The 17,391-nt window shown below is 43.6% G+C and overlaps 1 protein-coding gene across 5 annotated transcripts in view; it reads left to right on the forward strand.

The window, feature by feature from the left end:
* CEP131 (centrosomal protein 131) overlaps positions 1-7,513 on the forward strand; it is a 36,031-nt gene extending 28,518 nt beyond the window's left edge. For all 5 annotated transcript variants that reach the window (XM_081968107.1, XM_081968108.1, XM_081968110.1 and 2 more), the window contains 6 exons: positions 1,073-1,147; positions 3,348-3,490; positions 4,443-4,620; positions 4,994-5,190; positions 6,034-6,094; positions 7,158-7,513. In XM_081968107.1, the coding sequence (XP_081824233.1) occupies positions 1,073-1,147; positions 3,348-3,490; positions 4,443-4,620; positions 4,994-5,190; positions 6,034-6,094; positions 7,158-7,232 (729 nt within the window). In that variant the 3' untranslated portion in view covers positions 7,233-7,513. The remainder of the gene's footprint in view (positions 1-1,072; positions 1,148-3,347; positions 3,491-4,442; positions 4,621-4,993; positions 5,191-6,033; positions 6,095-7,157) is intronic.
* Positions 7,514-17,391: the final 9,878 nt, after the last annotated feature.

A 17,391-nucleotide genomic window follows, 5' to 3' on the forward strand; every position in this document is an offset into this window, starting at 1 on the left:
TTCATTGCTAGCATTTGAGGTAAATTTACATTGGGGGTCACACGGCCTTTTTCAGCCTGAGCAGCCACATTGAAATATCTGTCATACATATAAGAATATGTATGTTCTTATATGAACTCTTGTGGGAACTTTGGAAAAAGTGTTATTTGAGCAGGCTGGGCCCCCTTTTTACATATGTGCATCATTACCCTTATTGCACATAAGTGCAATGCTTGTTATGTGTATAAATTATTTTTTCTGCATTATTGCAAGGTTCTAGTTTAATCTCTGGTTTGTGTCATTTGTAGCTGATGATCAGAGTGGTTGTTTTTTCACGGTATCCTGAGGTCTTGTTGGTCATGTAGGGCTGCTCTCTGAAGTAATGTGTTATTCAGAAAGGTTATGTAACCTGGGCTTATTCTCATTACTTCAGCACATATTAGATGGATAGAATAGAAGAGGGATGTGGAAGGCAAGCAAGATAGAACTAGATCATGTCAAGCTTTTACGGGGGGGGGGGGTAGGGAGTTTGAAAAACATAATTCATGTATCACTGAAGGCCACAGGATACTATTTTCATAATTGTGATTGAAATTTGAATCCATATTAATTGTTTTGAGGTTTTGGCTGGTCCCCCCCTCCCCTAAAAAAAAAAGTGCTCCGGCCCTTTTCTTCTTGAGGGAGGGAATTGCAATGATGAAGCGGCATATTATCTCATCAGCTTGACCATGTGACTTTGAAGACTATGGAACTAGAAAGGTGAAGCTGGAGATACAGCTTTAAGCTATTTGACGTTACAGTGAGAGATTTCTTGCTTCCTTTGGTTTATTCTCACTTATTCTTTCTAACCAGAACAAGATTTAGGAAACTTTAACGTTGCGCTCTGCTTCCACCTAGCTACAGACCAAGGCTATTCTCAGATTCATGACTGTTGCAGAGTGATCCCAATTCACTATGTGCCCTCTTAGTGGGTAATCTGGTAACATCTTCCTCAGACTTGCAACCTGGATTCCTTAGGTCGGACAGACTTTGTGTCCTGGAGATTGGAAAGAGTCCCTTTCTTTTCTTTATACTTTTTTCCTTCCTCCTCAAGGTAGAAATACAGACCTTGAAGATGCAACTGGATATGGAGAAGCAGGCCTGGGAGGCCAATTACCTGAAAAAAGAGGTAATATTCGTAGCTTCCTTTCCTAAACCTCGGTGGCACAGTGGTTAGAGTGCGGTACTGCAGGCTACTTCTGCTGCCTGCCGGCTGCCTGCAATATGGCAGATCGAATCTCACCAGGCTCAAGGTTGACTCAGCATTTCAACCTTCCTGAGGTGGGTAAAATGTTGGCCCAGATTGTTGCGGGCAATAGGCTGACTCTGTAAACCGCTTAGAGAGGGCTGTAAAAGCACTGTGAAGCGGTATATAAATTTGAGTGCTATTGCTATTGCTAAGCCACACGCTCATCATCCATCAGTGGCTCAGGAGAACTTTCCTGGTGTTGACAAAATATTCCCAACAACATACATGCACACTTGTTAAATATTGATTTACAAATTGATCTCTCATCTGCAAGGGCTTGTGAAACTTTTTAATGATTGCTTATAGGAAATGTGAGACCAAAGACAAAGCTTTAAAAAAGTTAGTATGGTTCATTACAGAACTAAAACAAGTTCAAAATACGTGTATCGGGGAATCACAAATCATACTGATTAGAAAACAGTTTAACAATATACAATAAACATGAAAAAAGCACTACAAGTGGTCCTTGACCAAGACCACAATTGAGCCCAGCATTTCTGTTGCTAAGCAAGAGTTTTGCCCCATTTTTCAATTTTTTTTTACCACGGTTGTTAAGTGAATCACTGCAATTGTTAAGTTAAATGAATCTGGCTTCTCCATTGACTTTGCTTGACAGAAAGTCACAAAAGGGGGAATCACATGACCCTGGGACACTGCAACCTTCATAAAAAGATGCCAGTTGCCAAGCCTCCCAATTTTGATCATGTAACCATGGGGACGTTGCAGTGGTCTTAAGTGTGAGAAATGGTCATAAGTCAGTGTCATTGTAACTTTGAATGGTTGTGAGTCAAGGACTTCCTGTAATACAGGAAGAGCCAATGAATACACTATTTTTAACTGAGGGAATATTACGGTATAATCTATATCATTTCTTTCAATACTGTTTTTGGAAAGGAAAGGATTACAACAAGGTAAAGGTAAAGGTTCCCCTTGCACATATCTGCTAGCCGTTCCCGACTCTAGGAAAATAGAAATAGAAAATAGGAAAATAGAAAATAGCAAGGATAAGAATTGCAGAATTTTGGGGCGGGGGAGGGCTGAGATAGGAAGAATAGGAGTGACCTAAAAGCAGATTTGGAAAGAATTCCCAAGGAAAAGTGCTAAATATGAATATTGAATGCAAGTTTTAAGATGCCTTGCATAGATTGTATTTGTGGAACAAAAAAGAAACCCTTTGAAAAGATACACAGAGAAGATGTCATTTAGTTTATTGAAGATTAATTGAAAGGAATAGGAGTAATTGGGGGTGGGGGAATGCATGTTCTCCACTCTGTGGAAGTTGGCTTAGCATTTATGGAGAAAGGATGAAAACGTGCAAGCAGAAAGAAGAGAAGGAAATAGCTTTTCTTTTGGAGTGGAGAAAGGAGAAAGAGCAAGAATAAAATAAATTATTAATTTTAATTGTTAATTTTAATTTAATTTTTAAATCTCGTTGTAAATGTCTATTGGGTTTTTTGGATATTCTATTTAATCTTTCTTTTAACTTTTGTAATATGTGTTTTTATGTTGTACGCCGGGAGAAGGGCGGCATATAAGTCCAATAAACCACAAACCTCAAGAATATTTTAGATATTAATTTCATACAATGTATTCAACTTCAACCTGCAAGAGACAGGATACCTCAAAGATAATCCTAAACAAAGTGTTTTATTGAGGCAACCAGATGTGGCTACATCAGCAGGATGTGAACTGATTTAGTCTTTCTTTCAAATATAAGATCAGAAAAATAAAGCTGCACTGGCACAAATTGATGCTTACGCACAACAAAACAACCCATCTCTCCTTTTTGGCTTAAATAAGAAAGTTCGAGTCAGCATAAATATAACTTGATGCTATTTCTATTTCTTTGCCCTTAAGCAGTGTCTGCCATTTCAGTGGAATTTATAGGGGATTGTGGAAGCATTGAAGTAAGGCAAGGTAACCCATCAAAGGTGCTGGCAGAAGCTTGGGGACATACATAATTCTGCTTGATATGTGTCTTGCCTGAGATCCAGTTGCACCTTTTGTCAAAGTAGAATGTCTTTCAACAGAAGACTGTTTTAACAAAAGGATGTATGGGGCTTCTTTGTGTCCTCTTCAGGAGGCCTGGTTGCTAACTCGAGAACGGGAGCTTAGAGAAGAAGTCCGGAAAGAAAGGGACAAGGAGATTGAGCTAGTCATCCAGAAGCTAGAAGCTGACATGTCCTCTGCCAAGGATGAATGTGAGAGGATTGCAGAGAACAGGTAAGATGCAAGTAGATGAAAGTCAGAGATGATGGCCAAAGAACCATCAAGAAACTTGTAGCGCAGTGGTTGGAATGCAGTATTGCAGGCTAATTGTTCCTTCCACTGTCAGCAGTTCGATCCTGACGGACTCAGGATTGACTATCCTTCCGAAGTCGGTAAAATGAGGACCCAGATTGTTGGGAGCTGTATGCTGACTCTGGAAACTACTTAGAAAGTGCTGGAAAGCACTGTGAAGCAGTATATCCATCTAAGTGCTATTGCTATTCTGAGAGTGACTACTCAGAATGGCATTCGGTAGAATTTGTAGAAAAGCACTGTAATGGGGTTATGTTTTGTAAAGTTCTTAACGGGAATCTGATGGCGGTGATATACTTTTTGTACTTGAATCATGGCATGGATGCGCATGAACATCTTGAGCTCCTTGCTATAAAACTGTAAAGAAATTAATTGTAAGCAATGGGCATACGGTAGTCCAAGATCACTCTTGGAAGTGGTTCAGGCAGTCACCTCCCTGATTCATCGAAGTGTATGAAGGAAAAGCAGGAAGAGCACAATCAGAATGGCAGGATTGTTGTCTCATTGAATAGTTTTAGGCTTTCTGTGGAATTGTTTTCCTGTTCCTGGTCTACCTTAATACGGACAACATTTTCAGGATTTAAAAAATATGCAAATGGTGACTGCAACTTTAAATGAAGCCTCTCATTTTCCATGCCTAATTTTTCATGCCATGGTAATTCCAATAAAGAGAAAATTGTCTGAACTCATACTGCAGCCTGGATCTGATCCCGGCAGTTGAACAATTTGCCATCATGCCACTATATTCTTCACAATTTGTAAATTCAGAAAAATGGTGTTCAAAACCACGCTGCACATAAAAAAAGAACTTGGACTCCATACCTCTATTGCCCTATAGAGTAATTCATCAAATAATATTCCTTTCTCTATTCAGAATAAAGAGAATGCGGGACAAATATGAACTGGAGCTGCGGGAATTGGAGCTGTCGGAACGTAAGTTTCAAGAACGCTGCAATGAGCTGAAGGGACGTTTGCTGGAAGCAGAAAGTGAGACTGTTCATCTCCAAGGTCTTCTACGCCAGAAGGAACAGGAAGTTGAGGACATACGGAAGGTGAGTTGATCACAGGAAAGAAGACTTCTAACTGTATTTTTGTTCCGACGAACTCCCTTTCGCCCAGTATTCTTAACTTTTAGATAAAGCTTCAGAACCTGTGAATCCCATGATATACCTTTCTGGATAACTGACATTGATTAACATTGGTCCATACCCTAAGGGTAGAAAGAAATGCCAGAACTGAATGAAGATAGCATGCATGCTGATTTTAAGCGTTCTTACAGCAATAATCAGCCTTTTCGAAGTCGGTCAAATGAGGACCCAGATTGTTGGGGGCAACAGGCTGACTCTGCAAACCGCTTAGAGAGGACTGTAAAAGCACTGTGAAGCGGTATAAGTGCTACTGCTTTTCATATGCTTACTGTAATAGGTGAAGGACCAGTTAGCTCAGGAGCGCAGCAGCCTCTCTGAGGTTATTCGGCAAGAGTTTGCAGACCGACTGGTGACCACAGAAGAAGATAACAAACGTCTCAAGATAGAAATGGCTGAACTTCGTGCCCGTCAGCGCTTGGAGCTGGACAGAGTGATGCGAGACAAAGAGGAGGAGCTGGAAGAGGTGCATAAAAGGTAACAACAGCTCTGCTATATCTTCTGTACAGAAATTCAGTTCTGACCCAAGATCCTACTGGAGTCTATCACTGGTCTATGCCACCTGAGTTACATTCCCAAGCCGAATGCACAAAGCATAAATGGTGGCCTAGTGCATTTGGCAAGCTGTGTGCCAAGATGCAGTTTTAACAAATGAGGTGTGTTTGTGTGCAAAATAGAGAATTAAAGCTTCCCAATCAATTTAAAATCAAACGTGTCTTGTTTCCCTTGCTTATTGAACTTTTAGTCAAAGCAAAGGACAAGGCTAACAGCTTAACTCGTATTTTAATTTGGGGATTTATCGCCCCTCATGTGTGAATGCACCCTATTAAATTTATATAGGAGTGATTCATTCATAGATTTAGGAGGAATATGAAAACTGTAGGGCTTGAATGGAGATCCTCTGGCCTGCAGGATCTGAGGTGAAGGCATTTCTTCTGAAAGCCTATTGTTATGTGTCCCAGATGGAACACTTCCAAGCACAGTCCTATTTAAGCCTCCTTGTACTTTCTTCCCAAAGAAGAAAGACACAAAACAGCCCAAACTGAAGAGAGCTGAATTGCAAGAGTCCTATCTGGAGTGTCTCCAGTCCTGGTTTTGACCAAAGATTCCAACCTTTATGCTGTTCTGAGAAATATGTCCAGCCAAAAAGAAAAGAAAAAAAATCTGCCCAGGGATATAATAGACGGTTAGTTTTTTGCTTGTTCTTGTAAAGCTACATGTCGTCCTTATGTAAGCAGGAAGGTGGAGTATACATTTAATGATTATGCTGTTGTTGTTGTTCGGTTATCCAAGTGTCATCTACTTTGACCTTCCATGTAGAGTGAAGACAGCAATTGTGAAGAAAGAGGAGGCTGTGAACAGCTTTCGAAAGCAGTGTGAGGTGAGGTTCTTTGAGACCTGCCAGTTCTTGTGAAGAAGAATAATGGTTTGAAGGTAGGAGAATTCCAAGAAAACAAACGGAGAGCGTTCCATGAGGAGAAACAAGCTCGCGAAACTGGCTCATTACAGAAAGGCAGAAATGGGATGAATTGGAGGTTCCCCCCCCCCTTCACTGTTTTGTTTTGATGGCCATCCAGTGTTTTTTTTTCCTCCACCCCACCAAAGTTTATACCAGTGTTTTCATATTCCTGATTATGAATGTTAAGGTTCAGTCAGATTATAATCCTATATTGCTGATGCAAATATAGTTGAAAAACTTTCTGTTATGCTCTCACGAGATTTGATTTGATTGTTTTAATTTTACTATATCTTGTAAATTTTATAAGATTCCAGACAAGCCTGGTCACAAAAGAGTTTTAATCCCACAAAATATAGTTTGAGATCATCGGAAGAAGGAATGCAAACTTAGGTCGTCTTTATTTGCCAAGGAGTGTAAATGTCAGGGAAGGATACAGCTACCTCAGTCTATCTTGTCACTAATAATTATTAAAAGTGTCAGCTTTGGAAAGGACATCTTAGAACAGGAGTATCAAACTCAAGGCCAGTGGCCCAGATCTGGCATGCAGGGTGCTTAGATTTGGCTCACGAGGCCGCCCTGGAAACAGCGAAGGACTGGCCCGTGAGGCCTCTGCCAGTGAAAACAGAGCTCGGGAGGGTCGCACATGGCCACCCTGAGCTTTGTTTTTGCTGGCAGAGGGCTGCAGGAGGCTGTCGCGGCTGAAAACGGAGCCCCAGAGGGCTATGCACAACCTCTCAAGCTCCGTTTTTGCTGGCAGAGGGCTGCATGAGACCATCGCGGCCGAAAACGGACGTCAAGCTGGCCACCCCAGCTCTCCAAGGTCAAATATAACCCTAATGCGTCCCTCAATGAAATAGAGTTTGACACCCCCCCTGCCTTAGAAAGTCTTTATTGCAACACCTTCTTTTCTGAGGCGTAGGGCTCTTTAGATATAGTAGAGCTCTCAGACTTATGACCTTTTAAGTGAGTTATCTTCTCATTGCAGGCAGCCATGAAGAGGGCAGATCATCTGGAATCCCTCTTGGAGCAGCAGCGTAAGCAGTTGCTAGCCACCAAGTAGCAACTGAACCAACCCTAACCAGTGGCCCTGTAAGGGTAGAGCCAAATGATGGTGCAAGATAGCAAAAGAAAATGGCTTGTTGCAGTTCTGAAAATATGAAGTCAAAATGAACACTAGTCTGTTTGTTGGTGGGGATAGGGGTAAGGTTTCCCCCCCCCCCCCTGATTATTTTTTTAACTTGTTCTGAGATCTGTCCTGAAGAAAATATATCTGGAAAAAGATGATACTCCATTTCTTGACATTGTATTTTAACAGTAAAATACAGCTAATTTGTAAAACGACTGTGTTTTTCTCTCCTTTGGTCAGAATATAATAGTATCTTTTTAATACTTCTTAATACTCATCTATTTTTTTTTTATAAACTTTCCTGCCTAACCATGAAAGTCATAAATCAGAAGGCCATTTTTTTTTCATTTTTATTCAAAGCCCCTATAAAAGACGATATCATCCTTATAATAGTAATTAAACAACCAGACAAGTCGAGGAGTAGCTATGTCTAGTTTTAGGGCTTGTGTGGAGAACAGACCACATTTTAGCTCATTTAGGCAGAAATACTGAAAATTCAAAAGAGTTCAAATATTGATATTTAAGATATCCCTAGCCTTTGAAATACAAGTTGCTTGTTTTTTGTTTACCTATGTACTATATGTGTTCTTTTTGGATACAACATAAGTTTGTTTACGTGATGGTTTAGAACCATAACATACAACTTTTTGACACGGATTCCAATTGTAGACACTCCGATTTGGTATTATGAAAAATGTCAGGTGTGAAAAATCAGGAGCCAGAAAAGAGTTCAAAAGCAGTATGAGTTTATTTCATGCTATCTATACACAACGCTAAAGGCAAATTGGCAACTGACTGCAAGGGGACTTAGGTCTCTTACAGAAGGGCATAGGGCAGTGAATGCTAACTTTTTTGTTGTTGGCTGCCAAAAATGAGAGGACGCGCACCCGATAGCGTGTGCCGGCACCCATATTGCAAAGCATGCCCCCACATGTGCATGCGCATACACCCCCCCACGCTCCCCCCCCCATGCATGCTGCACTGCTCACCTTCAAGCTGACCTTGGTATTTTCTCCAAGGGGTCAAAGGAGTCCATTTTCACCCTTCCCAGGCTTCAGGAAAGCCTCCGGAGTCTGTTTTTTTTTTTTTTTTGAAAAACTCCAGTAGGCCCATTGGGCCTATTTTTCGCCCTCCCCAGGCTCCAGAGGCTTTCCTGAAGCCCGGGGAGGGCAAAAACAGCCTCTCCCGGACCTCTGGAAGGCCGAAAATCAGCTGGCCGGCAAAAAAATCACGCTGGAGTTGATGGCTTGCGTGCCGGCAGATATAATTCCAGGTGCCACTTGTGGCACACGTGCCATAGGTTCACCATTATGGGCATGGGGATTCTAAACTGATGGTGTGTTTGTCCCTGCCCTCCGGCTCAGCCTAGTCATCTCTTATAAAAATAATTGAAATAAAATAAGAAATACAGTAACATGAATGTTGTATAGGGTATTCCAGTGACGCTATGATCTCCATAATTTACACATTATGTAAGGAGCGAGGGAATTAAATGAATATTCTATTTCATATTTTGAACAGCTCACAAAAATAGGATACTATTTTCTAGACACTATGGAGATATGCTACAGAATATTTTGCATCAAAGCATTAACTGAATGTCCTGCTTAGCAATTCTCTCTTCGAGATTCCAGAAGGAGAAAACACAAGAGCTAGAAGCTGCTGCTTAAATGGAATTAAAATGAAATAGCTGAGATTTGCAAGACGTAAATTCCATTTCTATTTTTGGCTCACCAAATGGTGAATAAGATCTGAAGCAAAGGAAAAATTGTTCTGGGTAAAGGAACATGAAGAAAGAACCCAAATAAGGTTTTGCAAATTTGTTCACCACACTCTTGTCCTTTGGGAGGATTCCCGATTCCTAACTGGTGAATATTTTATTCTTAAATTCTCCAACCACTTTAAATTCCATCATGTATTATTTTAGATTACTTTTAACTTAAGTCACTAAGGAATTCTACAGAAGTAGTAACCATAGTGATTCATCCGAGGAGGAGGAGGAGGGCGGCTTACATGGGCTGATTGGCTTTGCCAGCTGTCTTGTACCAAGCCTCTCACAAATGGAAGATCAGAGGAACTTTGACGCTAACTTCCTCTTCAAGAGAGGCCACATACCAGAGGGCTTTTAACCTCAGTTTTAACCTGGAGAACAGAGAACTTTTTAAAATGTGCACACAAAAAGGAAAATAATGGGAAATGGAAATAAGACCCATTATGCAATCTACTTTTCATCTTCTGTGATATGCTTTAATTTGGATTCTACCCTGATTATCTTAATGGATTCACTCAATTGTATGATTCTGTGATTCTTCCTTTTCTACTACTACTCAGTTCAGCAAAGTAGGAGGGAAGATAGGCAGATAAGGTCCTGGAAGAAAAGGAAGATTTACTCAGGAAGGGAAGTCTGATATCAGTACAATCCAACCCAAACAACTCCACGGACCTACAGTTGTAACTTCATCCCTAAAGTAAAGGTTCCCATCGCACATATGTACTAGTCGTTCCCAACTCTTAGGGGCGATGCTCATCTCCGTTTCAAGGCCAAAGAGCCAGCACTGTCCAAAGACATCTGGTCATGTGGCCAGCATGACTAAATGTCGAAGGCATACAGAACACTGTTACCTTCCCACCAAAGGTGGTCCCTATTTTTCTACTTGCATTTTTACGTGCTTTCAAACTGCTAGGTTGGCAGAAGCTGGGACAAGTAATGGGAGCTCACTCCATTATGCAGTGCTAGGGATTCGAACTGCCGAACCGCCAACCTTTCTGATCAACAAGCTCAGCGTCTTCGCCACTGAACCACCGTGTCCCTATCTTACAGTATTATAACCATGGAGGTACAGTTGTATCTTCATCCTTAAACAACAACAAAAAATATGTCCTCAAAGCCCGCCTCAGTGGTCAATTCTACAAGGACAAAGTATAGGCCATCTGATGAATTTCCCCATCTGCAACCTCAGAAATACTTTTTTTAAAGGCAGAGCTGTATTAAAAACTGGCAAGGCAGCACAGAACTCCTTAAACTGGATCAGTCAGACACAGCAGCAGCTTCCAATCCAACACCTAACTAAAAGTTTCTGAGGTATTCTTAAGACAGCATTATTGCCTTTTCCCACAGTGTTTTCTAATTTGGCCTTCAAAACAGCCTCGGCTGCTTCAGCTCTAGACAACAAGGCTTAATCTCCCCCCAAATAACATGACTTGTGTGTTATATAATCAATTATACAGAGTTTATCTTGGGCAGTAGCCCAGAACCTATAACTGATTAAAGCTTGAGTTGGGATTCACATTATCCACTATAATCCTAGATCAAGTGATGCTGAACAACAAATTCATCTCAAATGTTTTGTTATTTATCACCCAGAGATCTGGTGATCTGTAATTGTCTGGCATTTACATGCACGATGCAAAGTTACAGTACTTCACAGAACATTAGTTGGTTTTGGTAATTTTGAGGGTAGCAAATTTCCATGGCAACAAACTGTTCACGTGACTTTGGAAGGCTAAAAAGAAGAGGCTGCTCCAGTAGCAATGTTGAAAGTATTTTTAGTCTATTCCAAATGCATGCTGTTTCTCAAGCTGAAACAAACATCCCACAGCTAGAATGCAAACGGAATATTTCCCGGAGCCTCAGGAACTGGTGGAAAGGTGGAGAAAGGGGATGTGGGCTTGTCCCTGATTTCTTTCTCCACTGTCCCTTGGAGGTTATTGGTTATTCATCATCATCATCATAATGGATTGACTTACATTGCCATCATGTGGTCACTGCATTCTGGAAAGCCTCCTCGAGCCTTTAGCCCATGGGTGTCAAACTCGCAGTGTCACGTGACGTTTCGCGATGTTTCTTTCCCCTTTGCGGGGGTGGGGTGGGCGTGGCCTATGCGTGATGCATCCAGTTTAACACCCCTGCTTTAGCCACAAGGTGATCAGCTCAGTGCATGGTTTACAAAGAGCCATTGCTATACAGGTAATCCTCGACTTACGACCACAATTGAACCCAACATTTCTGTTGCTAAGTGAGACATTTGTTAAAGTGAGTTATAACCCCATTTTATGACCTTTCTTGCCAGAGATGTTAAGTGGCAGCACTGGTAGTTGTTAAGATGGTAGCTCTGTTTTTATCTGGCTTCCCCAATGACTTTGATTGTCAGAAAGTTGCAAAACGACCGTTGACGTATCTGAACTATGTGCGCTGCGAGGAGAATCCAAGCATGGGTTAACTTTGTCCATTAGCCTAGAGACTGAGTTATGAAATTGTTGACCACGCCTCCTCTGACTGGAAGAGTTCAGTTTTGTACGAAGGCTCAGCTGAACTAAGAGATGTAGATTTTGCTGTCAGGTCATAATATAATAGAAATAGTCCAGAATTGAAACAGTCCGATCCTCAAGTCAAACTCTGAACAGGGCAGACCAGAAATACAAGTCCCGAAGTTCCCTGGACCAGCCGAAGCGAGGGTGGGGTAGGTTCTCGCAGCGCACATAGAAGGACCGTTCAGGTAAGTCAACGGTCGTTTTCCTGTGAGCTGCTTGGAGAATCCAAGCATGGGACATGCCAAAACAATGATACTCAAGGGCGGGAGCCAGGCTGGTCAGGGGTCTGAGATGCCGATATAACCTTCTGAAGAACCTGCCACCCAAATGAGGCCTCAGCCGAGGCAAACACGTTTAACTTATAATGTCTGACAAAGGGCGATGGAGATGACCAGGTTTTGCTATACCAGCGAAAGGACTGGTTGTTGGCACCACGAAATGGCCACCAGGCCTGTGACTGGTGCTGGTTCTCTTGTCTATTTCTGTCCCGGGCCCCCGACCAGTCCTGAGCACGGTCCTGCCCCTGTGTGTATGACCTATTATACTGGGGAACATAAGGTGCTGTTGTGAATCTTACCAAACGCCTGATGGTGGATGGGAGTACCTTGCATTTATCTCTTGTTTCTATCAAGATGGGATCCAAGGTGGTCCCAAACAAAGCGCCGTCCTTGAACGGGGTCAGAGCTAGGCGCCATTTAGATTTTATATCCGCCTGCCAATGGCAGAGCCATAGGAGGTGGTGGGAGGTGACATTGGATGCTATAGCCTGAGACGCGAATTGGTTGTTTTAAGAATAGCATCAGAGGAATATTCCAAAGCTGCGAACAGTTTGTTAATATCCTGGTGCAGTCACATATCCTCTGGAGCCACTCTGGCTTGGAGCTGTTTCAGCCATACCAGGGATGTTCAATTGAAAAACAAAGCCACAGCCGCGGAACGTAAAGCCCAGGTGGCAGCCTGGTGTGTTTTGCAAATCATCAATTTGGCTTTGCGATCCTCTCCCTTGAGGCCTTCCGACAGTTTGGATGGCAGCAGGGCTGGGGAAGCTAAAGCAGCAATTGGGGGATCTATGGTGGGAAACTGAAGGATCCCATCCACCTCCGGGGTAGAACCATATAACTTCCTGTCACCGTTGGTGGGAGGTGGAATTGCAACAGGCTCCGTCCACTGTCTCTGCACTACATCAACAAATAGTTTAGGGAAAGGGATAGCATCCTGCTCCTGAACCTGTTCAGCAAAGAACCGGTCCGTGGAGTCGAGTCCCACTGCTGCACTGGCCTGTGTGATAGTGCTGCCCATGTTGGTGGTGGTCTTTGCCTTATATAATAATGACTTAAATAATGTAGGGCGAAACAGCCTGGAGAAGGAAGGCTTGTCCTGCGCTGGACCGTCATCATCAGAGAGCTCCAACCCGCCCAGGCCTTCCTCATCACCCAGCATGGAACCCTCACTGTGGATTGAGGGTAATGGGGATGGAGGATCCCCTTGCGAAACAGAGAGTTCCCTGGGCAAGGTCGAATGTTTGGGACATTGCCCCTTTCGCTGGAGTTCAGCATCTACACCCTGAGTTATGGCCACAGAAATCATGTATCTGAGTGTCTCTGAGCTCCGGAGGAATACTGATAATAGGTGTTTCATCGGGCCTCAACCCTGCTGCGGTGGGGGTAAAGGTGGTCGACGGTTCTGAGCGTCTGGGCACGGGCACCTGAGCCTCCGACATGTCTGAGGCCTCAGACAATGAATGGGGTCCCAATCCTATGTCCCCACCAGGGAGGCCCTGTGGCAGGGGAATATCCGGGGACCATCCCTGAATTCCTGCCAGTCTGGGTGGGGAGCCTGGTTGACAGGCTTGCAAGGTGAGGGCTGGTGGGGACCTGCTGGAAGTGGAAGCAGCCGTGGGCCTAGTTCCCTCCTTGTTCTTTGCGCCCTGCGGCCTTATCTGCAGCCGCAGATGAGGCGCCTGATCTGGTCCTGCAGGAGGTCCTGGTGTCTGTCCTCCCAACCCTATCGCTGGCCCTGGACTGGATGGAAGGCAGTGAGGGGGAGGTTTCTGCCCCCGAGTTGTTCCCAGTTGCCAAGCGATCAGCCATCGTTAGAATATGAGCTCACTCAGAATAATCAGCCGATTTGAGAAACGAAGGTTTGTTCCACAATCGTGCTTTGCAAAGGAGAGCACAGGTCAAGAAACGCAAGTTGCTGCTGCACTGAATGAGTCCTCGTGCGCAATGGCAGTCAGTGTCAGGCTGCCATTAGTACCGCCCTCGGGTGATCTGATGTCACGTGTCTGGGTGCGAACAGATTGACCGCCCTTTTTGTCCTTTCGCAATGGCGCGGACTTTCAAAAAGGGCTTCCAAAATGGCTGCCGTTGCAATTTTGACGAGGGACTCGAAACTCTCTCCCTCGCGGCAGCCACAGCCGCGCCAGCAACTGCTGCTCTGTGAGCAGGACAGCAATTGCGCTACATGTAGCGAATTGCACCTGCCAGGAAAGCCGAACTCACCCGAACAGTGAGGCTCAGCGACAAAGTGACTTTAAGGCGGTAGGGACTGATTTCACTTAACTTCCCATTGTAACTTCGAACAGTCAGTAAATGAACTGTTGTAAGTCTTCCTGTATGTTATTAAGCATTTTCTGAAGAGATCCAGTATGCGATCAATGACCCTGCCAATATTTTTTTTGTGCTTGTGCTTGGACTATTTCTAAGCCTGCTGTAGTCTAGGTGGCAGCAGGTGACGCTGTTCTGTGTATTGCCGAAGCTGGATTATTTCTTTGGCTGTGCCACTCATTTGGCTTTGCACACTCATGGCAGTTCTTTTATTTAATCATTCCCCCCCCCCCCGCACCTCCTGTAGCAATTATACCTCTATCTCAGCTTGACAGGAGCCTCTACCTGAACGGACAACTTCAGCTGCTTCAGTTGCAGCTTGCTGCTCTTAAAACCACCATGAGATCACCTCCTTGAGGTTTTTTTTTCTGAACAGGAAGCTCAAACTCTTCTAACAAATTAATGTGAGATGGGGCACACTCTTTCCCCATCCTGTTCTCCTGCAGAGGTGCTTTAACTCCATAATCCTCAGCTGCAAAGGGCTTAGAGGAAGGAATTGCAGGGCAATAAATAGTTTGGGAGCACTGTAATGTGTCCCTGGTTGCAAATGGTGTTGGCCTGGCTCTTTAATGTTAGGTTCTTCCCAGAAGTGGGTTCTACCCAGAAATGGTATCTCCCACTGTAGGGAGATACCCACTGTCAAACTCGCAGCCCATGAGCCGGATGTATCACCCCTGGCCACGCCCACCCCTGGTTTAGCAACGGGGGGTGGGTGGGGAGAGTCGTGTCACATCATGAGTTTGACATCCCTGTCCTACTAGGAAGTGAACTTGGCAATACTGTTGTACCAGCTTTGTTGTAATAAAAGGCTGTGCTGAAATGGGCTAAAAGACATCTTTTACTTTCAGTGAAAAGACATGACAATGAGTCTTCTCCAACCTGGTATCCTCCAAATACAATATATTGGAACTGTGGCTCCCAGAACCAAGATAGGCCTACGGTAGATACAGATAGCCTTCACATAACGTGACTGCCTCATTTAATGACCATTCAAAGTGATGATGATGTAAAAAGAAGAAAGCTTTGCGAACAATCCTTGCATTTCTGACCATTGCAGCGTCCCACAGGCATAGGTTCACTGTTGGGGTGCTTCACAAGAAGCAGAATTAATAGAGAAGGCAGAAGTAAAATCCTAAGCTGTGGTCACGTGATGCTTCACTTAGGGGCCGCAGCACTTTGCAATGGAGTTGTCGGTCCCAACTGTGGTTACTAAGCAAGGACTGCCTATACTAGAATTCTGGAAATTGTAGCCCAACATTTTCGAAGCAATACTGAAGTGTAGAAAAGTGAATGCAAAGTTGTATTCAGCACTGGAAGCTTTTTACAAATGCAAATTGCATCAGCTGCAGGAAGTGATTATAAGGGGGAAATGTTAGGTCTGGCTCTCCTTCCAGATTAAAGGCCAAAGCCCTCTGCCATCCCTGTAGCTTTTTGCTCTGAAAGGATCTGTCATTGTTATCTAACTTAAAAAAAAAAACTTCCCAGTCTAACCTACAAACTTGGTATTTCCTAGACGTTTCCCATCCATAGATTAACCCTGATCAACCAGTGTTTAGTTTCCCAGCTTGAACGTGGCCAGATGATGTCATTTGAGGAGTTACAGAACCCATGGAGCTCTCTAAAATTATCTAGACAGCAACAAGAGATTGAAACAATGGAAAATAGTGATGCGGTCAGGTGAGAGTTGACTGCTACTCTTTTTTTAAGTATCAGAAACCTTTTGAATATTTTAGGATAGTTGCTTTCCCTGGTATGCATATATTATACTTTTTATATGCTGTATTACCTTTTTATGCAGGAACAGAATGCTAATTCCTAGCCAAATAGTTTAATGTTAAGAGTGGCTCATTCTTAAAATGTTTTGATTTAAGTCAAGTATAAAACTGCACAGGTTCAAAGGTTTTGTTCTTTTAAATGGGCAACTGGCTTTGCTGCCTGCCACCTCATATTGGACTATATTGGTGCTGTGTTAAAGCATGGAGCTTGGGGAAACAGAGGTCCATTCTGTGCTTTCCAAAGGAAACAATTTATACAGGTTTCTAAAGCTACTCCTTAAATTCAGGAACTAAAAGTGGGGAAGGGGAGAGAACCTGTGTGCAGACTTGGAATTTTGAGCTCAAAGTTTGATACCAGAAGTGGGTTCCAAATCACGCACCAAACCGGCAGTAATGCCAGCAGCAACCCACCCCTGATGGGTACTTAATAGAATAACAGCTGGAAGGGACCTTTGGAGGTCTTCTGCACTAATCCCTTGCTCAAGCAGGAAAGCCTATACTATTTCAAACAAAGGGTTGTCTAATCTCTCCTTAAAAACCTCCAGGGTTGGAAAATTTATGATTTCTGGAGCTGAGTCGCACTCACAAGGCTGCCACAGTTGGCATGGCCAGTCAAAGAATTACAGCCACCAGGTTGCTGTCTTACCCCCCCCCCATCTTCCCACGGTCTTTTTCCCCCTGTACAAAGGGCACCTATCCAAATAAAACATGGGGGTACAGGCCCCCTCCTTGCTTTCTAAACATGCCTATGAAATGAATGTGGGCACAGAGACATTTTGGGAAATGCAATTTATGCACGAGAGTTAAGTTTTCCTTGCCTCTTTGTAAGCTCCTCATTTTGCAAATAAAAGGTGAATATTTAAAAAATAAAGACTCTTGGTAGATGCTGTGGGTGGTGTTTGCAGGCAGATGGGCTTCCTTGAGTGACATAGTGGTGACCAGAATCTAGAAGGACTTAGTTAGCCCATTGGGACAAACCCAGGTGCAGAAAGCTTTCCTCCCATACTGCAGTCCAGAGGTGGGTTCTGGATGGCTTTACTGCCAGTTCGTTCGTGTGCTCAGTTCGCTCGTGCGTGCATGCGCAGTTCAATTAAAATTGTTCTGCACATGCGCAAAACTCAAAAACAAGATGGAGACAGCGGCGACCAGGGAACTGGTTCAGGGGTGTGGCAGGCCTAGGTTGCTGCTGGTTCCAGCAACCCAGGCTGCCATACCACTACCGGTTTGGTCAAACCAGTCCGAGCCGGTAGGAACCCACCTCTGCTTCAGTCCTCAAGAAATATCTTTCTCTGAATGAGTGCTGGGTATTGGAACGATCCCTCCTCTCCCTGGTTGCTAAGTTCAATAGCAGCTCTGGTAGTGAGTCTTTGATGCCCCTTGTTGACACTTGGTTTGCAAAGG

The sequence above is a fragment of the Natrix helvetica genome, assembly GCF_964273705.1.
Source record: "Natrix helvetica genome assembly, chromosome: 1".
NCBI lineage: Eukaryota > Metazoa > Chordata > Lepidosauria > Squamata > Natricidae > Natrix > Natrix helvetica.